The sequence below is a fragment of the Lissotriton vulgaris genome, chromosome 4_1 (assembly GCF_964263255.1).
Source record: "Lissotriton vulgaris chromosome 4_1, aLisVul1.2, whole genome shotgun sequence".
Lineage (NCBI taxonomy): Eukaryota > Metazoa > Chordata > Amphibia > Caudata > Salamandridae > Lissotriton > Lissotriton vulgaris.
In genome coordinates this window covers 1,296,431,544-1,296,457,562 of record NC_141691.1, presented here as the reverse complement: position 1 = coordinate 1,296,457,562, position 26,019 = coordinate 1,296,431,544, and the positions used below count along the sequence as shown (strand labels likewise).

The window sequence follows — 26,019 nt, the reverse complement described above, 5'->3', positions numbered from 1 at the left end:
CTACCAATTGGTATCACTTTTGACAACATTTTGATTTTCGATTGTCAACATAGCAATGCATTTTCAATTAAGTTGGTAAGAGGAAAAAAGTAAATAACTCTAGAAAACACAGATGAATCACTATATTAATTGCCTACTAGGTGTTAAACTATGGATAAAAGACTTGAGGAAAATTCCCCAAAACATGAATTTGGAAATAGGAAACATTTGACTAATTTTTCTCCAAAAATTGTATTTTGTCATTTAAATTACAATATAAAACATAAATGTAAAAATTTTCATAGATAATAATATAGTACTGTTGAAGGTGCTATGGTTCCAACATTTATTTTAATTACATTCCGAAACACTGTCAGAGTCCGAGGAGTGCATTGTCGTTCTCGTAAAAATATTCCCTCACACTGAAGTCACTCTCATGACAACTTCTCCAGTATTGCCGTTCTCCAGTGCGTTGTGCTGAGGCCGTATCCGATTGAACAGCTGTATAAGGACATAGCCGCACGGAAGCCTTGGGGAGCTCAGCTGCGTAGGGTGCACTAAAGTCCGTGATCTTAATGACGTCAGCGGTAGCCATAGTGTCCTGGCCGCAGACGACATCGCTTGACTGCTTTCCTCAATGTCCATCGCCTTGTCATAATTTAATACGTTCCAGTGAATGTTAACCGCGCGCCAGCGCATGAACACCTTGTAAACGGCAGCTCCTTCGTGCAAAATGAGAGCTGAAAATATATAAAATTACACGTTAGATGCAGGTGCTTTGGATGTTCTTTACCGTAATGCATAGCAAGACACGTGAAGCAGAATTAGCGGCAATAACACTGAACACTCCTGTATGGTATTTACATTTATAACAATGACGAATTTTGGGAAAAATTGAAATTATAATGTTTGTATCTTTTTTTTAAAAAACATCGCTGTATTTTCGTTTTCTGTCAAACAAGATTCTTAGGTTAACTTAGGAAACAGTTGGCGTGACCTGTTTTTCTGAGGAGAAATAATGCTGTGGTCATCTGAAAATGTAGTGGACCTTACTCCCTTTATCTTGTTTTTACCCCTATCCCCACCCCCATGGTACAAAGAACCATCTTTCACCTTTCGACACATCAAGAACAAATCAAATCTTCTACAACAGGAAAGGTTTAGGGGAAGAAACCAGAATAGATAATAGGGTTCCGGCAGAGCACATTTCAAATGCACGCACCATTACGTTTCCTTTATTTTTTTGTGTTATAATTTTTTATTAGCATTATATAAATATAATACAAAGAATATATGATAAAATTACAAATTCTGAAACATTTTGTAATAGAGAAATATTAATGAATATAATTATAAATAGAACAGCAAATACATCAAAATCCATAGAATAGCAGAAAAATTAGATAATTTGGGGCAGAACATATTATATCAAGTAAAATTAATGCAGTCACCATTAAATATTAAATAGTGGATATGAAATATTAAAGTGTTAAGCCAATCAATTGTCAACAAATCATTAAAAACTGAAGATAATAAAATATTAATTTGGTAAAACATGAATTACACATTTAATTAAGAAAGTTCATTTGAAATAAAAAAAGGTAATACACTATTGAGAATAGGATCACTCCAGTAATAGGTAGTTTATTATTGATATATTTATTAGCTGAATAAAATGTAATAAAAGTACTAGTCTATGAACTATAAATAATTAGATATCAATTTGGCAAAATGGCCAAAGTAACTTAAGAAGTGGAGGTAGTTGCAGAGACATCTTCTACATGTAAGAAAGGATCCCATACTTGTAAGAACAATTCAGTTCGATCTTGAATGTTATATATAACTCTCTCATGTGAGGCAGTGTGGATCATTGATGCTAACCAATTCTCTTGAGATGGCGGAGACAGGGATTTCCATTGCCTTAATATACAGATTTTTGCAGTAGCCGATGCGGTATGTACAAGACGACATTGCGGTTTGGAAAGGGTGGAGGAGTCTCGTAAATCATGCAGTAAAATAGTGGCTGGCGAGAGTGGTAAATGTAAAGGAATGGTGTTATGCAAAACCTGACCATTATAGGACCAATATTGTTTAACCATGGGGCATTTACATATGATGTGGACTATGTCACACCCAGAAGCATATTACGTTTCCTTTGTCTTTTTTCACACAATTTGAATGTACATATAATCACAAAAACGAGAAATTTGAGATGAACTTACATTCATTTATGTAAAAACTAAAACAATCGCCCTTACATTCTTCCCATTGAACAAAAACTGTAATGAATAGTGTACAAACATTGTGGTTAATGTGTTGCTCCTGCAGGCAGCCACAAGAACAACTTCTATAATGATAACACAGTGGAAGCTTCATTGCACCTTGAAAAGGAATTAGTAAATGAACACCACTGAACTTTATTTTTCTGGTGGCTCTCATGTTGAATCTATCCCACCCACTGGAAATAGGATTCTGTTTAAAAATGGCTGACCATTGTGACCACTTAAGCTCCTAATCATCACTGTTCATAGCATGCCTTTTTGTTATTGTTCTTTGTTGAAACAGAGAGGGCATATACTTTGTAGGTGGTCAATTAATTAACTTCTACTGTCTTGCGAAGCAGCACATATCCAACCTTAAGATACTTTGCACCATGGGATTGTTTAGAGAAGGGGGCATGTACACGGTGAGTAGGGCTTTGGATGCCATGCTCTGACCTAAACTGCCCCACCTACCACTCCTGTAACACTTCCCTAAATAAAGCAAGAAGGAACACATCTGGAGGGACCAATCATGCCCTGGGGAGGTTTGAAATGGAGCCCTGCTGTGCAAAGCATTCACACCTGAGCTGGAAACCAATTCTATGATAGGTTGTGGCTCACTGTGAGAATGTGCCTCTTCACTGGGTGGCTGTGTAAAGAGGTGTGAAACCGTGCATCACTTGGTGCCGCCCTGTGAGCTGACAGGCCAGTAATGGGCTTCTGAAAATGGGATCACATCACAGCAACACAAAAAGATGATAGACTGAATGCTGAACATTGTCAAACATGACCCTGGACTGGAAGCAAGCATCCTGGACCAGTTTCGGGGTATCAACCCTCATCAGCCAGGCTAGATTGAATCTAATGGCATAGTGAGCACGGGACCCATGTCTGGGCATACTCTTACCTCTTGGGGCAACTATAGCAACACAAAAAGATGATGGATGGAATTCTGAACATTGTCAAACAATCACCCCCTGTACAAATATCTGGGCCTAATTCCATCGTTTTTTTTGCTCACCATGCCACTCCAGTTTGGATCCACCCATATGCAAATCAATCTTGACCCTGCGCGCCATGGGAAAGTCCCGCTCAAACTGCCAGGCCAGGTGCTCCTTGGACAGGAATCAAGCATCCTTGGACCGGTTTCTGGGTACCCCTAATCAGCCGGGCTTGTTTAATACCAATGGCATAGTGAGCATTGGCCCCACATCTGGGCATGACTGGCCTGGCAGTTCGGGCTGGACCGTTTCCATGGGGAGCAGAGTCAAGACTGATTTGTATATGGCTGGGTCTAAACTTAGATGGCATGGTGAGCTAAACAAGATGGATTTTACGCAGATCTGTGACTGAAGTGAATTTTTGACAATGTTCAGCATTCTATTTATCATCCTCTTGTGTTGCCATAGTTATCCTAAGTTGCAACGGTATGCCCAGACCTGGGTCCTGTGATCACTATGCCACTGGACTCATGCTAGCATGGCTGATGAGGGGTAATATCCCCCGAAAATGGTCTCCTGATGCTCGTTTTCCGGTCCAGTGAGGACTTGGCCTTGCGGTTTGGGCTTTACTGTTCCCATGGGGAGCAGGGTCGAAAGTGATTGGTATATGGCTCGGGTCAAACTGGGGTTAACCCAGATCTGTGACTGGGGAGTGAATGTTTGACAATGTTCAGTATTCCGTCCATCATCTTTTTGAGTTGCCATCACAGCAGCCAGCCGATAGCTGTTCTGGCTTATAGTGAATGGAAGTATCTAGTTCAGGCTAGGTTTGTTAGTTTTCAAATGTATACACACTCTAGCTCCAGCATATTTCACAAACTGGATTCACAGTCATGTGGCCACTATGAATGGTAGAAGATTCGTTTACACTTTTACTGAGAAGCCTAGGATAAACAGCGCTCCCGAGGGGGGAAAGTCTTTTCCTACTAGGGTCATACTTGCTGGAACTTTCTCTCCATACAGTTGGTGCAGATTAATTTGCGGACATCGTTCATAAAAGACCCATAGGTCCACTTGTACATTCCTTGGGACTGCACTAATTCATGTAAGACCAATAGTCTTGGTCTAAGGTAATGAGCCTGTCATAAAAGTAACAGTTATAAATGTAATTTGAGAGTCTGTGCCAGCCCTCACCCACGTGGAATGCCATTGCCTTCCCCTATATCTCAGTTCTACCTGTGGACTTCTGTATCTCCCCTCCACTCACCAAGCCTCCATCTTGCTCCCAGCACCACCCCGGGAAGCACCAACATCTAGGAAGCTTGACTTAGACCTTTCTGTAAGGGTCGTTAACAATTCAGATAATGAAAACACAGCAGTTCTTTGGACAAAATGGAGGCACTTGGTTAATTGCGAAAATAATGAGGAAAACTTATAAGTGTTCTCTTTTTCGGGCGGGGGGATAGCTGGGGGGGGGGGGGAAGTTAAAATGAGATGCAACATGACCATTTTGTTTTGGAATGTAATAATCAAGCCCAGTTTTAAAAGGTCATCTGAAACGGTTCACAAACATCTGCCTCATTAACATTCAAGAGGCAGGATTCCTTATGTCATTAGATACAAGTGCAGAGAAGCTAGGACTGCAAGGGATAGCAGATATGTATGAATCTGCATTCGCAAAGTGCTGTCAGTGCAGCACCTTTCACTTACAGAGGCAAGGGCTTCATTTCCGAAAACATGCAGTGGCAAGATCAATATCTTTGGCTTCATGTGCCAGCCCTTTGGCTTTAGAAATTCTTGTTTTGTTCATCATAGTTTTTGCAAAACATTATTGTTGGGGAAGATGTTGGCTCCTCACCAATCTAAAAAGGTTTAGCTAACACCAAGCCTAAAAAAGCCAGCCAGTCTGGTGTTAGCTGCCAGCCTCTTGCCTTTGCTAATGCTTTTTTGTAATGTTATTGTAATTTTTATTATAAATAGAGATCATTGAAAAGATAGCGATAATTGAAAAGCTAGATACATAGAGATCATTGAAAAGATAGATAAATCGAGATAATTAAACAGCTAGATAAAGAGATAATTGAAAAGATAGATAAACAATGGGGGGGGGGGTTGAAAAGATAACAAATAGAGGGGGTTGAAAAGATAGACAAATTGAGAGGGCTGTAAAGATAGAGAGGCTTGCAAAGACGGAGGCCTGCAAAGCGAGATAGACAGTTATGGTTGCATAGACAGATGACTAGATAAAGAGGGTTGTATATAAATAGAATTGCAAAGATAGAGATAGACAGATAGGTTTGCAGAGATAGACAGATAGAAATTCCAAAAATAAATAGAAGTTGCAAAGGACATAGAGCAGTGGCCGCTCCACTGCTAAGGTGGAGGAGCGTCGTCCCACTGCTTTTTGCAGTCAAAAAATAAAATGATAATAAAGCTACTTTATATTCATTTTATTTTTCCTGCTTCAGTGTCTCAGCGGGCGGGGCGGGCATATCTGCTCTGCTCTCAGAGCAGGGGGAGGAGTGGTGGGCACTATGTAAGTGTGTGTGTGCTAACAAAGGAGAGAGCAAGGGATCATGTTCACTGAAGGTGAACGGAGTGTACTCCTGTTCCCCTGTGGAAGAACTAGAAAAACAAAGAGAGGAGTACCATCATGGGAAAGACAGAATGAGATTCCTAATGTGGTGATAGGATGACAAAAGGAAAGGATTTATCCTTTTGTTAAAAACCCCTCACTCACCAACCTAGTGGTGACATGCTTCATCATCGGGGTCCACCCTAGTGGCCTAACGTCACTAGGGTGGGCTACGACACCTGGGTTACAGTGGAGCAGGTTGTGAATGTAAGTGCAGAAAAAATGTTAAAAATTGTCCTGGTTTATCTTAAAATAAATTTTATTAACAAGAAACTGGACAATGTTAAAAAGAGTGAGGCAAGATACTGTGTGGGTATATTAAGAACCAGAGTATCTCTTATATGTGTGATGGTCTACATGTTTCAACCGTCATTGGGATGTACCAGGCTTTCATCAGGACCGTGTAGTCAGGGAACTGGTAGGTATGTACCCCCTAAAAGGCACACCCTTTCCTAGTTCTCTGTGACCCAAAATAGCAAAAATCTGCTATCTGGTATAGAAGACTCTAACCACAGTGGGTGAGTCCAAAACAATGAAAAAAGACTACTGTTTTGGAGTCCTATCTCATCTGAGGGCGGGAGGGGGTATCCCCACTACTTAACCGATTTAGTTACTTCATGGTAGAAATGCCGGTTACCTATGCTTGTCCTCCGCTGCCCTGCTACTGTAACAGATAGCAGATTTTTGCTATTTTGGGTCATAGCGAACTAGGAAAGGGTGTGCATTTTAGGGGGTACATACCTACCAGTTCCCTGACTATACGGTCCTGATGAAAACCTGGTACATCCCAATCACGGTTGAAACACGTAGACCATCACACATATAAGAGATACTCTGGTTCTTAATATAACCACACAGTATCTCGCCTCACTCTTTTTAACATTGTCCAGTTTCTTGTTAATAAAATGTATTTTAAGATAAACCAGGACAATTAAAAAAAAAAATTCTGCACTTACATTCACAACCTGCTCCACTGTAACCCAGGTGTCGTAGCACACCCTAGTGACGTTAGGCCACTAGGGTGGACCCCGATGATGAAGCATGTCACCGCTAGGTTGGTGAGTGAGGGGTTTTTAACAAAAGGATAAATCCTTTCCTTTTGTCATCCTATCACCACATTAGGAATCTCATTCTGACTTTCCCATGATGGTACTCCTCTCTCACTATGTAAGTGTGCATGAATGTATGACTGGCTCTCTCGGGCAGGGCAAACATTCATGCACACTTTGCATGTTCTCCATGCAGGCTGCTTTTCAGCCTGCATGGAGAACATGCCCAGCCTCCCATTCTCTGGCTGAGCGCCGATCCATGGCGCTCAGACCAATAAAAATGCTGCATTGCAGCGTTTTGAGGTAAGTGTTTTCATTTTAGACCCCTCATCCTTCCCCTCTTCCACCCTCCCTGCCTCACTGCTGCTTACCGGGAGCAGCCACTACCGACATAGAGGTACCAGGGGAATTTTTTGGGAAAGGCCTATGGTTTGGAACCCTATTTGGTTCTAAATTTCAGTGCTATAATGAAGGGGGCCCCCACCCCTCATTGGGCAGGGGCTTGAGATCATCCCTATCTTTAAGAAGGAAACCAAATGACAGGTCCATAGGTCTAATAGATAGTACACAAAAGCTCTGAGAGCAGATTACAAGACTGGATGACCGCCACAGAGATATTGACCCCCTTACAAGTTGGCTTCAGAGAACACACCAGTACAATAGACCTGGTGCTTCGTCTTCAGCTGTTGTACTGGGAGTTCATTCTCATAGGGTGGGAGTGTCTTTATGTGGTGTTTGTCAATCTTAGGTCAGCTTTTGACCTTATATCTCATCCCAAGCTGTGGCAGATATTTGGCTGACCTAGGGGTTCAACAATATTTGTTGAAGATGATCCCAAGGCTCCATGATAATAATTCTGCACAAGTCAGATGTGGGCAGATGGGGAAAATGACAAATCCATTCCCAGTAAATAGAGGAGTCAGGCAGGGATGTGTCCTCGCACCCACTCTTTTCACGATTTTTGTCAATGATTTAGTAGCTTATGTGGATCATCGTGAGTCTGGTGTACCAAGCCTTGCAAATGTCATGGTGCGGGCCTGATGTTTGCCGATGATACCCTGCTCCTCTCAAAATCTCCCATGGGCCTTCAAAGAATCCTTGACACAAAGGGGCTTAGACATTATAATTATCAGAATTAAATGTATGGTTTTTAGCCATGTCATTCTACTCACCCAAATCCCATGTTGAGTGTTGCCCTTCAAATGTGTTCACACATTGGATTACTTGGGAGTCACTTTAACCACACATTTTGATTGGCACACCCATATTGCACAGTGAAGACCTACATTAGAGCAAATCTCAGGGGGATTCGTGAAGATGCACAAGGGCTCACAATATAGCCCCATTTCTCCAGCACTTCAAGTCTATAACTACCAGGCATTAGGATTAGTCTTGTATGGTGCCGAGCTGTGGGACATGGGAGGTGTCCTCTCTAGCTGCAGTTGAAAAACGCTTTATGCACCAACTGACAGGCCTTCCCATTAATACCCAGCTCCTTCCCCTAAGGCTAGTTTTGGGGCTACAAAATGTCTCAGATAAGGTTAGTGTAAGGACCATTTTGTTCTGGAGGAGCTGTGTGTTCTTACCAGTTGGGTTTAGCCAAGGTAATACTCATGCCAAGTGCTGGTGATCTTCCGTGATTCAGGAAAGTGAAGTTAACCCTCACAAACATTGGGTTGGAACGGCTGTGGGATAGGGTGACCAATTGGCATTGGTGCAAATTCAGGACGGTGAGTGTACAAATTCAGGACAAAGGGTCAAAATTCAGGACACAAATTCAGGACAGGAGGTCAAAATTCAGGACAAAAGTTAAGGACAAAAGGTAAGTTTTACAGACACACCAGAGGAGGTTGAAAAGTAGTATATAAGTAAACCCATCCATATCCAAACATATTCAACCATTTGCAAACCTATCCATCATGTATCCTTCCATCTATCTTTTCACTCATCCACCCTTTCACTCATCCATCCATTATCCATCCATCCACCCTTTCACCCTATCTGTACACTCATCCATCCACTCTTCTACCCATCCATCCATTCACGCATCCATCCAGCCATTTACACTTTCACTCATCCAGCCATCCTTTCACTTACTCATCCATCCAACCAATCACTCATCCTTCCACCCATTCACCCTTTCAGTCATCCATCCATCCTCCCTTTCTCTCTCCATCAACGCTTTCACTTAGCCATCCTTCTTTCCATCCACCCACCCACCCATCCATCCATCCATTTACTCATCCACTCATGAATCCATCTATTGACCCTATCACTCATCCATCCTTTCTCTCACCCATCTATCCTTTCACTCCTTCACTCATCTATTCATCCTTTTGTCCATCTACCCTCTCTTTCACTCAATCATCCATCCTTACATCCACCCTTTCACTCATCTTTCCATTCATTCACCGTTGCACTTATCAATTCATCAATCCATCCATCATTTCACTCATCCATCCACCCACTCACTCGCTCATCATACACCTTTTCACTCATCCATCCATCCTTTCAATCATGCATCCACCCTTTTACCCATCCAGCTACCCTTCCACCCATACATCCAGCTATTTACCTTTTCTCTCATCCACCAATCCACTCACTCATCAATCCATCCTCTCTCATTATCCATCTATTCAATCTTTCATTCATCCGTTCACCCTTTCACTAATTCATCCAGCCATCCACCCATCCCATCCCTTCACTTACTCACTCGCCCACCATTTCATATTAATTTTGAGCTGAGCCTTTGTCTGCAGACAGAAGAGGCCCATTAAGAACGTCACCCTCGCTGCAGGAGCCACCCCAAGACTGCGACAGGAGTCACCCAAGGTGGAGACAGGATCCACCACGGGGGGACAGGGGGACAGGAGCCATCACAGGCGGGAAGGGGCAGGAGCCACCACATGGGGGGACAGGAGTCATCACGGGGGCAGGAGCCATCACAGGGGGGGGGGGGCAGGTTCCACCACATGGGGGGACAAGAGCCATCACAGTTGGGGGGGGGGGAGGAGCCACCACATGGGGGAAGTAGCCATCACAGGGGGTGGGATAGGAGCCACCACATGGGGGGCAGGAGCCATCACCGGGGGGTGTCAGGAGCCATCAGAGGGGGGACAGGATCCATCACGAGGGGGGACAGGATCCATCACAGGGGGAGACAGGATCCATCACAGGGGGACAGGAGCCATCCAGGTCGGGCACAGGAACTGCCCAGGGTGGGCATGCAGTATTCTAGTATCATGTTGGTCTCTTCCAGTGTGGGTTTGGGCTCCTCACCCCCTCCTGGAACAAGACAACGAGAAGACAGGCTCTCTTTTCAAAATGTTAGTTTTGCCATCCCCCACTGTGATGTACAGTACTTAAAGGAGTTGCTCCAAGGGAACTGATTTAACTGATTGCCCTCCGTACTTTGTTAATCAGTGTGGGTGGGATTGTACTATTTCTTTATTTTATTGCATAATAGATTGCATGTTTGAAGAACCGAGGTTTGCTTACAATTTAGTGACAGTAATTAAGCTCTGCTCTGTGAAGTGAACCACGTGCTGCGTCGGTGTAATGCTCACTTTTTAGAGTTTAAAAAAGATTGCAGCACGCTCCTCAATTATCAAGAGTATTCACATTTAAATGTAAGTTCTAGCATATGCCCCACAGGAGAGCTAGTTGCAGCTTAAATCGAAGAGACTGGTTCTTTGTTTAAGCTACCGTGTGCCTCCAACAAAACACAAACACATTAAAATATTACTTTTCCTATTCTGCAAAGCAGGCCTGTCCGGTAGGCTGAAGGTCCACACTATAGCAGGAGGAGGACATGCCGGGTACGATTTAAAGATAAACAAGTCCAAGGGGCATATCTGATAGGGAAGCATAGAGGCTTGCAGTTTAAATTGGGAGGCATGGATTAATGTATTGAATGTTTATCGTAAAAAAAGGTTTTCCCCAGGCTAACACACTAGTATTCTCATACACATTCGCATGTATTTTTATGAGTAGTGAGCTACATACATTGCAATCTATCCACACATTTGTTATAAAATTTGAAACATTTATTCTTAAAAATCTTTTTACTTTGGTACACAATTGTTAGACAGTTTAAAAGGAATTTTTCATAATCACAGAACACATTCACAATATGACGTTTTACAATATAGCATTAAAAAACATTTCATTATCACAGTATTATACACTTAAATGATTAAAAAGCACAATGGTAAATATTTTGCACTGGGTTATAAATAGGAAAAATCACATCAAGGGAGAGACATACAAAAGACATCAAAAATTAGTCATAAAGATTGATTAATTACATAATGTAAATCCGAAATGGCCAAATATATAACTTTAGAAATAGCAGTCTATATATCGGCAAATAGTAAATATAAAAGGATTGATGGATTAAATAAATAATTAAATAAACCAAAAATCTGCTTCGAATAATGCAAATCAGAAATACGAAAATCCTTAATAGTATTAGAATAGTTTTATACACAGTGGCTTAAAAAATAATTAAAGGATGCGCCTGGATTAGAACTGATAGGTCCATAAATACATAAATATGGCCGCGACTGAGAGAGCATTGGGACGCGTTCCGAACAACATCAGAGTGAGGTGAAGATCGCGGCCGGGGTTGATAACGAGGCTTGAATCGCAAGAACGAAAACGAGGCTTGGAACTCGCGCCGCAGCGGAATATGAAAAACCAAGAAACAAACGCTTGGCAATACTAATTAGTGCAACCAGCTGTCGGGCATTAAAACTTAGCCAATGACAAAGCCACAATATGGGTTTAAATTCCAATGGGAACGGCAGTGAATGATCTTTTTTTGCCGTGACCGCGAGCCGAGTCGTCAGGACTGTTGCCAGAGAAGGGAGTGGAACGCTACTCTGTAGGAGATAGCCGGTAAGATAACTTCCCTACCCCGACCTTAGTTAAATATTAAATATGCGGGAAGTATGACCACTAAAAAAGTCCCTGCCCTTTATTCAAAATTTTTTTAGATTGAAGACTACCCAGAAAGGTTACCTAGAGACCAAACACCACCTTAAGAAGTCTGTCAGCTGTACCATTTCCCACTAGGAGGTTCACCTGATTTTACACGGTAAGACGTGGGGCCTAGACTGGGTAATTATCTGGGCCATACTGGGCCAGTATAATCTGAAGGATAGGCTCATACAATAACGAGCATTCAATGTGTATTTCAGAGACAAGGCGTGGGCATTTTATCAGGACGGGGAACCCGGAATAAAGAACTAGAGTCCGTCAAACAAGAGACCAATTAGTATATAACATCATATAGAGACTATTGGTAAGAAGTAAATAATAATAATTTAGATCGCAAGTTATGGAACAGAGTGGCACCCTAGACAGTAAAATATACAATATATGTTTCAGGCAAATTGGTGTATGAAACGAATGAATTTCAAAGACAGGCGGACTCGAAGAATCTTTATATCCACCATAAGGTATCCGTTTAATCATATCTTATGACCTACATTTATCCAGTCAAGTGATATCAGGGAATTAATACGTTCATCTTTTTCCTATAAAGAATGCTGTTTTGAGAGGAAATATATGTCCGGAGTTTGAGGACGCGAACAAACTGCTTAGGATTGTAACTGTCATGTAAACAGGTAAAAATAGAAAAAGTGATTCTCCTGTATAAAAAGTGGTGTAGGAATCAACACCCATGACATGTTAGATTGTAGGTAGGTCCAAGAAGCCCATAGGGTTTAAAGGGGAGCTTAACAGATCAAGATGAAGAACAATTATGTTCTCCAGGCATACCTTGTAACCTATAATATTGGTTGCAACCTCTCCCATCCCAATAATTATATATGGACCAATTTCACATTAAAAAAAGAGGTTGGGAAATAAGAGAATGGTCCTCTTCTATCATGTATGAACAAAGTTTCTGGGCGGTTACCTAAAGATATGGAGGCATAGTAATAACAAGGGACCCCATAGAAACGCTTAAAAATATAAGAGTTAAGGATGAAGAAAATGACATAATCCTTGGGATTTGTTCCCTAAACATATTATCCTCATGAATGCAGTGAATACGTAAATTAAAAAATATTTTTTTGAAGTGAGAATGATCTCTATGTACAAATTCTGATAGCATATTGTTTATTCCCAGGAGAATTTTTGACAGTGGCAACCATCCAGTGCCCAGCCCCTAGGAGAGACTAATCATACAGTCTTGAAAAAATGGCATTGTATCAATAAATAGCCATCGAAACGCGTCGACGCAGCATACACACAATCAAGAGAACCAATCTACCCTGGAGTTCAGAAAATAATGGGCCTAGGAGTAGATTTTGACAATATTAGGTTCTCAGATGTGTAATCTTTATGACTAATTTTTGATGTCTTTTGTATGTCTCTCCCTTGATGTGATTTTTCCTATTTATAACCCAGTGCAAAATATTTACCATTGCGCTTTTTAATCATTTAAGTGTATAATACTGTGTTAATGAAATGTTTTTTAATGCTATATTGTAAAATGTCATATTGTGAATGTGTTCTGTGATTATGAAAAATTCCTTTTAAACTGTCTAACAATTGTGTACCAAAGTAAAAAGATTTTTAAGAATAAATGTTTCAAATTTTATAACAAATGTGTGGATAGACTGCAATGTATGTAGCTCACTACTCATAAAAATACATGCGAATGTGTATGAGAATACTAGTGTGTTAGCCTGGGGAAAACCTTTTTTTACTGTTTGAAGTACTCCAATCCCCTGGCAGATAAGGGTCTCTCTCAATAATTTAAGCATTGAATGTTTATCACCTGTTCAAAGTGGTTTTGGCAGGTTAGGAGTTCGAATCATGGAAAAGTCGTCTGTAGTCTCCATCCTCCCGAAGGTTGGTCCATTTGAAAATAATTGAGTAACAATAAGGTCTGTTATGTGAAGGTAATATTCCAATGCTGCTGGGTATCTGGGCTTTGGTACTGCATCGGAGTCTGTTACACCCGACCTCAATAGCATCGGAGTCAAAAAGGGAGGTGGGTGGAAGCTGTGCCGGCTTTAGGGTGGTGCGACCAGTGCCCGGTTAAAATTACGGACAAATGGCATCCGTTAAAGAATCCTTCACGGACAACGGACAGACGGCCGAAATTACGAACTGTCCGTGCAATTTACAGATGGTTGATCACCCTACTGTGGGATGCTCCAGTACAGGCGTGTGCGATCTCCAAAGACCAAATTAAGAGAACCTATTGGCAACATAAATTGAATCTGTTGCAAGGCCAGTCTAGCCTGTGCCCTCCGACCTGGATTTTTATCCTGTTAAAGGATGGATATGAGGAAGAACAGTGGACGAAATAGAGCACACAACTTCCAGGAAGCTTTACTTGCAATTTAGATATGGAACCTTGCCACTCTTCTCTTTTACAGCTAGTTGGGGGTGAGAATCCAGGTCAAGAGGTGTGCAGTGACCTATCCTGTACTGACCCAAATGAAACAGTTGAGCAGGTTTTACTTTTTTGCCCCGCATATCAGAGCATTAGAAAAATATGGATTCTACCACTCTTTTGTAACATAAGGGGCTTCGGTATTTAAAGAGGCATTGAGAGTTTTAAAAACAGATACTAGTCAATGTGTGGTTTTTGTGGTCTGCGGTTACTGCTGGCTATGTGGAGATTTAGACCAAAAAGTATTCCAGTCAGTGCTGCAAAGCACTAATGAATTTTCCTCCCGCTCATTTGCGCCAATTTTGAGTCTTTTGTTTTATTTTATGTATATTTTTAACTATTTAATCATTTGGTCTTTGCATGGTTTTTATACAACTTTTATGCATATTATATCCAGTTTTATTTGAACTCTCGGAGTTTAAATATTCTATTGTGATGTTTTATGAACTTTGATGGCATATTGCCAAATAAAGTTGCTTGAATGGAATCACAATTAAAGTGACATGAGGGAACACATTGGACAAGCCGGACACTGACGAGATGCTGCATTCATTGGTAATTATAGGAGGCGCAAGAATTCGTGGATTTACTAAGCTAGTGACAGATAGCTTTGTAGATTTGGTATTTTAACTATCCAAGCAAAGACACAGCGATGAGCTGTTAATCTACTCATGCACCTAGCGCAGAAGCATGAATATGACCTACTGAAAAGAGCTGTACCTGAAAAGGAAACTTGTATTCTCCTAAGAAAGGCTGGTGGTGATCAGGAATCACAAGCTAGAACACACTTATTAGATATAGCTCACGGTCTGACGATAAGCCACCCTGATCGCATTTTTTGCACTTTCTTTGATGCTTCTAGCACTGCCTGTGCTGCACCGCGTGGCCAAAACTGCTTCTAATACAGGTTCCCACACAGTTGACATATTTCTCATATACTATAATGTCATCCAATATTTCGACTTTGTTACATAACGGATTGCTAGTATGTCAATAATACCGGGTTTGTTTGTGATGCTGTCAATAATACCTGGTTTGTATGTACCTGATGTGTGTCATTCTTATTTCTCAAATCAAAAGACCCAATAAAAACTTAATTCAAAAAAAGTATATGACAATGACCAGAATGTCACTTCTTCCCATGCCTGGTACACATTTATGGTCATACACCAGTTTGTGAACCTAAGGGACACACTAGCTGGTCCCCTTTACTTGCGTGGGTCGGTGTGGATTCATTACTAGTCCTCTGAACTGTGTTCAGTAACCCAGTCACTTTCATTGGAGCCTTCAGGCTCTGTTATACCTTACATCCTGTAGACTCAAGAGACGTGTTTACCTTTTCAACCTTCTCATTAGTAGGTTGAGATCCAAGTCACGATTGGATGGTGGGTTACTAGGCCTTGGGTATGATCTCTGTAGCACTAGCCCACACCCACTGAGCCACCTACCCTTAACATGAAGCATTAGAGGACACAAGAACAAAAGCAAGGCACACTGAAACGACTTAGAAACATTGTTATGTGAGCCACGCACTCTAGAAGATGACATGGTCAGGTGTGTCACCAGTCTCCACAGATGTCAGAGGCCAGAGAGCTGAAATGAAAAAAGCCCTTAGTGGTCATATAACCACTTCAAAGCAGATATTTGGTTCTTCGTGCAATACTTTAATAAGCAGTGAAATCATGTTTATGTTCACATATTTGCCTAGAATGTGCTCGCATCTCCTAGTTATCAGTACTGTTTTTAAACTGTGATTTCTTTTTTGGATGAATAACCAAATTTGTTGAGGAGCAAAATCACTCGGCATTCACTTTATAGGTGAGGATTAGAGTCATAATATATTTGTGCTAGAAATCTACTATTACCCCCGGCAGTAAGTTTTTGTTTTTCATCCAAGTTACTATTGGAAAGTCGAGTTCAAAAGAATATGTACTTGAATTGAAACAGTAAAAAGGGACATGTACCAATATTGACAAATGGCAGTATCAATCAGTAAAACTGCCCAGCTAATACTGATTACCCAAAGTGGAAAATAAAAGCCCTAATGCTCAACATTAAACATAACCAGAAGAATGCTGACGGATCAAAATTCCCCTTCTGTGGAGTTTAAGCCAAATTAAATTAAATTAAAACAAGCCGTCTTTCGTTAATATTTTTCCAGAAGTGTCCCGGAATCAACTTGGAAACTAAGACACTAAATAATGTATTTAATCAGTAGAAAACAAGTTATTTTTTTCTTAACAGTTATGAAACAACTACAGAAAGCAAATGTCTCTTTCAAGATGGCCACCCCATTTGCTTGTAGCTTTGCCTTACAAGTCCAAAAGCCGAAGGCAGTCAGCATACTGGATAAATGGAGGTGGAGCAAGCAGCATGCGCCCCAAAAACATAGCAGCAAGTCAGCTGTACACCGAGCAGCAATTGTCTGATGCTTAGCGGGAGAACAAATGTAGATGCAAGCATGAAGGAATTTAACATTATTATTGAGTGCACTTGACCAAAGAGTACTGAAGCTCACTTAACAGATAACACTATAAACACAGAAGAACACCGAGCAATAGGAAGTACAGCTCAATAGACGCGGAGCTTGCAGAGAACTTATAAAAACATCAGATTTAAATGAATTTCTGTAGATTCAAGGTAGGATTTAACCCCTTCGACGCTCATGACGGAGCGGTTCCGTCATGAGCGTCGGTTGGGCTGTGCTCATGACGGAACCGTTCCGTCATGACCACGCCGTTCTTAAGAACGTTCAGCACAGCGTGAAAATTTGCGCCGCACTGATGTGGCTAAGAAGATAAGTGAGTATACTGTAAGAAGCAGTGCTTCATTTGTAAAAAAAAAATGAGGTGCCGGGGCTGAAAATGCTGCCAAGGAGGCTACAGCCCACTTCTACCTCCGGTGTGCCCAACTTTCAACACCCGCACTGCCTCAGTCTCTATCCTGTAACCATGCTCTGCTGTCTGTCCCCTAAGACATGCGTTTTACTTCTTTACCTGCACTGACAGATGAGTGCGACAACAAAATGTACACCAAATGAAAATGCTTTATTTGAACATATTAATCAGTGCGGTCTGACTGGGTTTGTTGCAGGTCAGGAGGCTGCTTTAGCACAGCAGGTCATGTGACTGCTAGTGCTACCCGTAATAAGGGCCCGATTATGATCGCGGACGGACTTGAGTCCGTCCGCGACACCTGAGGAGGAGGGAACGTCCACAGGGGCTGCGGCGTTCCCTCCGAGCAGATTAGGATGTGACCGCCAGGGTGGCGGTCACATCCTCTATCTTTAACATTGCGGCGGGTGCAGCCTCAAGCTGCACCCGCCGCAAGGCAAGAAATGCATGCATCGCATTTGCATGCACAAAGCGTCAGGCACCGCGCAGTGCCTGCTGCTTTGTGCATGCAAATGCAGTGGGGTACCATAGGTACCCCCCATGTGCACCCTCCAACCCCCTTCACCCAGGTGGCCCGCAACGGGCCCCAAAGTGAAAGTCCGTATGCTTTTCCACGGCGGAAAAGCCGCAGCGGAAAAGCAAGTCTTTCCCACCATCCTAATATGGCTGGCGGTTTCTGTTAGACACCGCCACCATATTAGGGCTTTTCCGCCGCGGTCGTAATGCCGGCCCGGAGGATGCGGAAAAACCGCAATCATAATCGGCCCCTTAGTTTGGTCCAGTTATGACGACGGCATAGGCATCCACTGCTCAGCTTGCTGTGGCCCTGCCTGCTACAGCACAATCACTTGCCCCAGCCGCAATGCTGCAATGCCTGAAAGACGTGAGTATGGCTGTTGCACCTACTGGGCTCAAGCACACTCAGCAATTAGCATGCTTGGAGGCAGCGCACGGAAACTGCAGGTGACTCCATAGCACACAAAAGTTGCTGTGAGCTACAGCCACATAAAGCACGTTGAGGATAGTAGCAATGCAGGGCTGCAGGCCTCCATTACAATTATCCATTGGGAGGCTTAGGCCCAGGCAGTGGCAGGGTGCAGCACTTTCGGAGAATAGAATGCAAGCCATTAGTTAATGGTGACTTCTTGGATTCATGACAGGCGTGATAACATCATCACTAAAGTGATGATACACAATCATGCCTACCTGAACAAATGTATGCCTGCCTATGAAAACATACCAGCCCGTCACCATGCAAGGTATGTGTTTTTTTAAATTTTAAATTGGGCAATTAATATTGAGACCACCACCTGCAGGACCAGAAATTGTAGCCCCAGGCCTGTGAAAGAAGTGCTGGTGCTGAGCACCTGTAAGCACCTGCTCAAATTAAGCACTGGTAAGAAGACGTGGAAAAGATGATTAGATCTGGACAAGAACGTTTGAATTACTAACATTATATATGTATATATTATACCTATTCATAGAGGCTTTCAGCCAGCCTTTTTTTATCCATTGTTCTGTTATTGTGTCATTCACGTTTCTATGCTCATAAGAGCCTAAAGCATGGGGCAGTCCACTTCAGCCATAACCTCACTTAACTGTGAGTGACTACATTCTGCCCTTTCACAAGGAGCACATGTACACACAACATAGTTCCCTACAGAGCCAAGGACTACTAATGTTTTGGTTTCTATGATTAGGAGGGCCTGGAACATTCCTCATTAATACCATTTCACAAAAAACCACGACAAAGCAAGTGTTGACAAAGCCAAACAAAAACTTGCCAGTCAACACTAGATCTACTGGGTTTGCCAATGCTTGTTTTAAGTACTTTCTGGAAAAGAGAAGGGTCGTACGAATTTCTAGAGGCAGAGAGTTCAAGACATTAGTGGCGACTACAGTGAAGGAATGCGCTGGACAAAAGATGTTCTGAATCTTGTGACTTCCAGGTATAGGGAGTGGGAAACTGCCTAAACCACGTAGTGTGTACCACACATGGCTGAACACCGCAGGCGTAACCACGGACCTCTAAACCACGCATATGTGTGGGTCAGATGTCCGTGGTAGTTAGTGCTCTAGTCTGTAGTTTGCAGGTCGGATGTGAGCTAGGCGAAGGGTCGAAAGTGTGCTGGTGAGTAACTTTGTTTTTAGAGTGGGGGCCTGGGGGGGTGTGGGTAGTTTTGCAGGCTGGGGGGTGGGTTGGGTTAGTTTTCAGGGCTTTATTTTTAGGGTGGAGGGTTGAGGGTGTAGAGGGTAGTTTTATGGGCTGGGGGTGGGTCAGGGTAGTTTTCATAGCTGGAGATGGGTCAGGGGAGTTTACGGCGGGGGCTGGGATGTTTTTTATATATGCGGTTAAGGTTTAAGGGGATAGGGCAGGGGCTTTAGTTTTCTGGGCTGGGGGTGGGGCGGGGGTAGTTTTCTTGGCTTTGTTTTTAGGGTGAAGGGCTGGGGATGTCAGGGGTAGTTTTCTGGGCTATGTCCGGGGGCGTTTTCAGGGCTTGGGGTGGGTCCGAGGTAGTTTAGGGCTCAGGGCAGGGCTGGGATATTTTTTAGATACGGGGTCAAGGTTTTAGGGTTTAGGGCAGAGGGGTTAGTTTTCTGGCTGGTGGGTGGGTCGGAGGTAGTTTAGGGCTTAGGGCGGGGCCTGGGATGATTTTAAAATATGGGGTCAAGGATTTAGGGCTTAGGGCAGGGGGTTTAGGGCTCAGGGTGGGGTTTTAGGGCAATGGGGGCTGGGGTGTTTTTAGTGCTGGAGTGGGATTTGTTTTTTGGGCTGTGGTCCCTTTTGAGGGGTCAGGGTAGGGTGTTAGGCTATTTTTAGGGCTGGGGGTCCGGGGGAACTCGGGGCAGGTGACTGGGCTTTAGAACTTTATAATCTTAACCACGCATATGATTTTACCAATTATGCCATTACAACTAAAATTGTTGTAAAAGCATGCGTGGTAAAGGTATGGGTGGTTAAGATGTGGTCGTTTTTAAGACCACGCTGTTACGGGAGGCGTGGTTTAGAAATATGTGATTCCGACATACACCATAGGGAGCTTCAACACCTGATGCCTTTTTTGCCACTGGATAAAGGCAGCAGATCTCATTAAAATCGAGAATTGTTCGGGTGAATGGCACAACAGCATCATTTGTGGAGAGTCAAAAAAAAGGAAGAACTCGGACTGAGGGTACTGGTGAACTACATTCTTGGATAATTTGGCATGGCTTTGAAAAATAAGGCTGTTACTAGTCCTTTCCAACTCTGTTATTCAAACTAGTCTGTTGTGATCCTTAAGAGTAACATGTAATTACTGTTTGTGAAGTAGTGTGGCTCACTGGTTAGAGGCGGCAGACCCGAGAGCAGAGGACGGCCCGGGACCAGGGTTCGAATCCCGGCGCAGCAGGTTTCTGGACCAGGGTCAGCGGACTCGATAATTCTCTCGCCTCGGAGCCCACTCTGATCAGCGATCACACTCGGCAACTCTGGGCATTAGCTTGCCTCATCTTCACTAACGGCCCCACCAGACCGCCGGGGATGCCTGGTCTCACCCTGGAGATACCCATTAAGGGACCATCTCTCAAGGAAGCCAGGAAGGGTTTCGCAGCGGTCGAAGCGCCTTGGGACCCTCCGGGTAAGTAGTGCGCTATATAAATGCCTATACATACATACATACATTTGAGACATGATTAATATGAGGTTTACGAAGTTGCTTTAAGGTTTAAGACAAACTTCTAGGGCATACAAAATGTGTTTTTTTTCAAAGCAGGGTATGACTATTGAACGAACTAGTACAAGGGATACTAAATTAATTTTGCGTTGCTCTTTGCTTTTTAAAGCTTTAATACAACATAGGCCAAACATCTGTAAGAAAGAATTAAGAGCACTTATACTTATGGAGGATTTTAACTTCTCAAACATGTAACACCCAGAGTTCACTTTGCACTCATTGGTCAATGCTTCCCACTTGGCAATCAGTTTATTACAAAAAGTTAATAAAGGTACAGCCATTTGCTTATTGCATGCAAAAAGAAGTACTTTCATATATATTTTACTTTTCGATTGGGTTGTGCTAAAGACTGGGCAAAACTGAGATATTCAGCTTCAGTTCTATAAAAGCAAAACTAATTAGAAGGGTTGTAAAAGGTGTTATTCCCCGGTTGCCGATTCATATTTTATCAAATCAGTTTATTGCAGTAATTTAGATTTTAGAAATAAATATCATCGTATTGCTACCTAGTATTATGATGCATTCTAGTGTTACAATTTCAGCTACAAAAGTTGTTCATAAAAATTCGGAATACAATTTTACATGAATACATATATATATATTTTTAAATGGCATTTAGCACACTTGAAACTTTGATCGTGAATCAACAACTATTGTGCTATAAACCCGGAGATCGTCAAATTTCTGACTAGATGGTTTGATAACCCTTTAAGTATGATTTGTGTGCACCAATACTTTTTTTTATATTTAGCCAAAGTCCATGAAACCGAATTGTAAAAGTGATCAATCTGTGAGTTTGACCCTCAATAATACCCTCCAACACAATCAACACAATAAAACGACTAAAGCCAGTTATTTCTCAAAATGAAATGCTCAATGAGGTTTTCAAAGGATCATGATTAGATCAAACAAAACACACAAGTAGTCTGTAAGTTAAACTTCAGAGGTTACGTCACAGAAATGAATGCCTAATGTTGCTTGAATAGGATTACTGAAAAGACACAACTTGGAACCGAAGTCAAAAGATGAAAAATCGGTTGGAGGGGACTTCAACTCGGTGGTTGACGGCCGGGAGGATCGGCATCCCCCCAGGGCTCTCACGCCATCCCAGTCCTGCCTGAGTGGTTTCTTGGAAACGTTTGGTATGGTGGATTGTTGGCGGATGCTTCACCCAGGGCAGGCTCAATACACTTTCCACTCCGGGGCCCATGGGAGCTTAGCTAGACTTGACTATATTCTTGTCCCCGCAGCCCAAGCCACAACGGTGCGAGAGGCCCGACATTTGCCTAGAGGCATCTCGGATCACTCCCCGCTATGGATTCATATGGATCTCCATTTAGACGCAGGGGGCCGAGTCGCCCCAATTAATCCCTGGCATCTCCGTGATCCGGAGACCAGGGCTGGGGTGATCAAAGCCATTGATCATTACTTCGTTGACAATGTGGGATCGGTGTCCTCGTCTGTATCCCTTTGGGAGGCCTTCAAAACTGTGATACGGGGTCAGACGCTGTCGTTAGTCGCCAGCGCTAAGACGCGCCACAATGGAGAGGTGGAGCAGCTGGAGTCTGATATAGTGGCTTTGGAGAGGGATCTTGAGTGTGGGGTTACGCGTGAGAAGGTGCATGTTTTGCAACTGAAGCAGTCTGACTATAAAGCCTTGGTTACGAATGCTGCGGAAGCCATGAGTCGAGAGCAACAGGGCTGTTTGTATGATGTGGGCGACAAGGCGGGGAAGTTGATAGCTTGGCTGGACAAGATGGAGAGACTGAATCGAGTGGTACCGGTGGTTGAGAGAATGGATGGTGTACGCGTGACGGATCCGTTGGAGATTGTGGAGGAATTTGCCTGCCACTTTCGAACGGTGTACGTGCCGGTCTTGGACCGGCCGGAGGAAGACTCCCATCTTTTGCTTAGGGATATCGCTTTGCCTTGCTTGTCCGAATCTGATAGTGAGCTAATGGAGGCAGACTTCTCCACCGATGAAGTAGCGCTCGCTATTCGCTCCATCCGCTCTGGAAAAGCCACGGGCCCGAACGGCATACCCATCGAGCTGTACAAGTTGTGTCCAAACAAAATGGCGTTGTATCTTCGCTCGATGTTCTTGGAATATAGGGAGAGGGGTTCGCTTCCCCGTGATCAGCGTTTAGCATCTATCGTGGTGATCCCTAAAGAGGGTAAACCCCCTAAACTCTGTACATCCTATAGACCTATCTCACTTCTTAATGTGGAGCCTAAAATTTTGGCAAAAATGTTAGCTAACCGTCTGATTAAAGTGATCGGTGAGTCTGGTATTAATCCGGCCCGCAATACCGCGTTGAATTTACGCCGTCTTCATGGCGTGCTGGCGAGGGCGGAGACGCTGCGTGAGCCGGCCATTTTGGTTTCTTTGGATGCCACTATGGTATTTGACACTGTGGAATGGCCTTACCTATGGGCAGCGCTGGCGAAGTTCGGCTTCGGACCGGTGTTCATCGGCTGGGTCCGGTTACTCTATGAGGAGCCCCTAGCTCAGGTAGTCGTTAACGGTCGAGTGTCAGCTCCCTTTGTTCTGGGGCGGGGTACGCGACAGGGGTGCCCTCTGTCTCTGCTGCTTTTTGCCCTGGAGCCCTTGGCCGCTTGATTGCGATGGGAGCCGTCCCTCAGAGGTATTAGGTGGGCTCCCGGTTTTGAGGACCGCATCTCACTTTATGCGGACGACATTCTCCTTTACCTCACCTCCCCTTGGAAATCTCTGGGGGTAATGTTCAACGTCCTTAATTCCTTTGGGAGGAACTCCGGACTAGTCATCAATTGGGGGAAATCTTGCGTTTACTCGCTCACAGACGATGCTCCACTCGTACCGCGCAATTGTCCGATACAAATTTCATCCACCGGGTCCAAGTATTTAGGTATCTATGTCTCGCGTGATTCAGCTGTCAGGTATCAGCGCAACTTACTCCCCCCGCTTATTAGCCTAAAAGCGGACGTGAAAGCCTGGAGCAGACTGCCGCTGCCCCTAGTGGGCAGAGCAGCCTTATTCAAAATGATGTCCCTCCCCAGATTTTTATATGCGCTCCAGAACACACTGGATCTCGTCCCTTCCGGCTACTTCAACGAGATTGAGTGCCTACAAAGGAAACTGCTGTGGGCCGGACGTCCCCGGATTGCCTTGGCCAAGCTTACGTTGCCTTGGTATGATGGCGGTATAGCGTTGCCGGATATAAGACGATATTACTGGGCCTCACAACTGAGCTCAGTTAATCATGCGATGTATGGTCCGGCTTCCAACCCGGCTTTTGCTATGGACAAATGGTTGCTGCCGGGCGGAGACTATAACAGGGCGCTTTATTCCAAACAGTCTGATGTTGCGTTGACGGGGCCCACCAGGGTTGCGGTGCGGGTCTGGTATAACGCTACCGCTGCAACGGGCTGGTCGGACACTCTCACTCGAGCGAATCCGCTCTACGCAGCCGAGAGGTTCGGCAATTTGTGGTCCACCAAGGGATTCGAAAAATGGAACCTTATTGGGATTAGTAAGGTGGGGGACCTTTGGCGAAAAGACAAGATAAAGTCTTTTGAAGAGCTGCAACTCGAATTCAAACTCAGCGATCGAGAATACTTTCGGTATCTACAGGTCCAACACGCCCTTTCCTCTGTTTTCCCGGCCGGCACGCTCATTCCAGAATCCTCACCCTTGGAGGATAGAGTACTCGACGGACATGTCCCGGACAGTACAATCTCACTTCTATATAAAAAGCTGATAAATGACCGTGCGGACCTTCTTCTACAGCTCCGTACGGTTGGACCAGTGATGGACTGGAACTTGATGATGAGGACTGGCAGGCGGCGATATCCTCCCCAAAGGAGGTAGCAATCTCGGCCCGTCTGAGATTGGTGCAGTTGAAGATCCTACACCGAGTGTACATGACGGGTACTCGCTTGTTACGTATGGGGTATGTCTCGGATGATTTGTGCAAGCGCGGATGTGGAATGGTGGGTACATTCCTTCATATTCTGTGGGAGTGTCCGGCGATAATGTCTTTTTGGAATCGTGTGCATGGTGTTATGGCTGAGGTGACGGGTGTTTCGCTTTTGCCTGAGGCCCGAAAGTGTCTATTGAATATGTGGGAGCCCAATGATTATAATGTGGCACAGACGCAGTGGGTCACCTTGGGTAATATGGTCGGTAAGCGTGACATTGCGCAATTGTGGGGATCGTTGAGGGCACCCAGTCTGTCGGCCTGGTCTAGAAACATGGAGTGGTGCATGTTTCGTGAAAAAACGGTCTACATTGCTCGGGGCAGGTCCAAGAAGTGGGGGAGGGTGTGGAATCAGTGGAACCAGTATCGTGGTGAAATTTGTACTCCCCCTTTTGTGCCTCCACCGGAGGTGTTGCTCTCCCCTTAGCGTGATGTTCCTTCCAGTCTGGGTTTTCGGTTATGTATTGCTGGCTTGCTCTCCGCCTCCCGACTGCTCTACTTATAGCTTTTTCAATTTCGCCTGTTACTACGTAACAGTTGTAGATGTGGTACTCCCTCCCCTGAAGGATTACTTATATATCGGCCTTGCGTTTAGCCTCCGCAGTTTTTTCTTTATTTTTGTGTGGTTGGTTTTCAAAAAACATAAAACCAAGACCGTATTCGTCCTGTGATTTAATGTATGACATGACATGTCTATTTAATTGCCGCCGGGCCCTAGGGTTGTCAGCTGAAGGGCTGTGTATTCATTCATCCTGTTATGATCATCGGAAATGTTGCCAGCCGACCCGCTGTGGCTGTGTGATTGCTAATGTATATCCATGTTTATCAATAAAGGTTTTAAAAAAAAAAAGATGAAAAATCAGTTTGCTTGAAAATGAATTCTAACAGACCGGGTAAAAAAAGTCAATGTTCAGCAGTCATCAAAACTAAAATGAACGAGGAGGAGCTACAACGGCAAACAAGATGGCTGCTTAGGTTCCCGGCTCCGCCGACCTCCGTATTCCGCCACAAGATCCTGTACAATATCCTGATCTTACACCCAGCCTCTGCCTTGATGAAGTGTTCCTAATTCCAGCGGTGAAATCCCCAAGCTTTTATCGGTTGATTTCACTGACTTACAGCGAGTTAAAGATCGTGGCCTGTTCCAGCGGTGAAACCGGGGCCTCGAGTGATT

The 26,019-nt window shown here is 43.7% G+C and overlaps 1 protein-coding gene across 1 annotated transcript in view; it reads right to left on the bottom strand.

Moving 5' to 3' along the window:
* Window positions 1-301: 301 nt before the first annotated feature.
* MARCHF11 (membrane associated ring-CH-type finger 11) overlaps window positions 302-26,019 on the bottom strand; it is a 172,695-nt gene continuing 146,977 nt past the window's right edge. Inside the window, exon 4 of the mRNA XM_086966929.1 lies at window positions 302-719. Within this exon, the coding sequence (XP_086823055.1) occupies window positions 397-719 (323 nt within the window). The 3' untranslated portion in view covers window positions 302-396. The remainder of the gene's footprint in view (window positions 720-26,019) is intronic.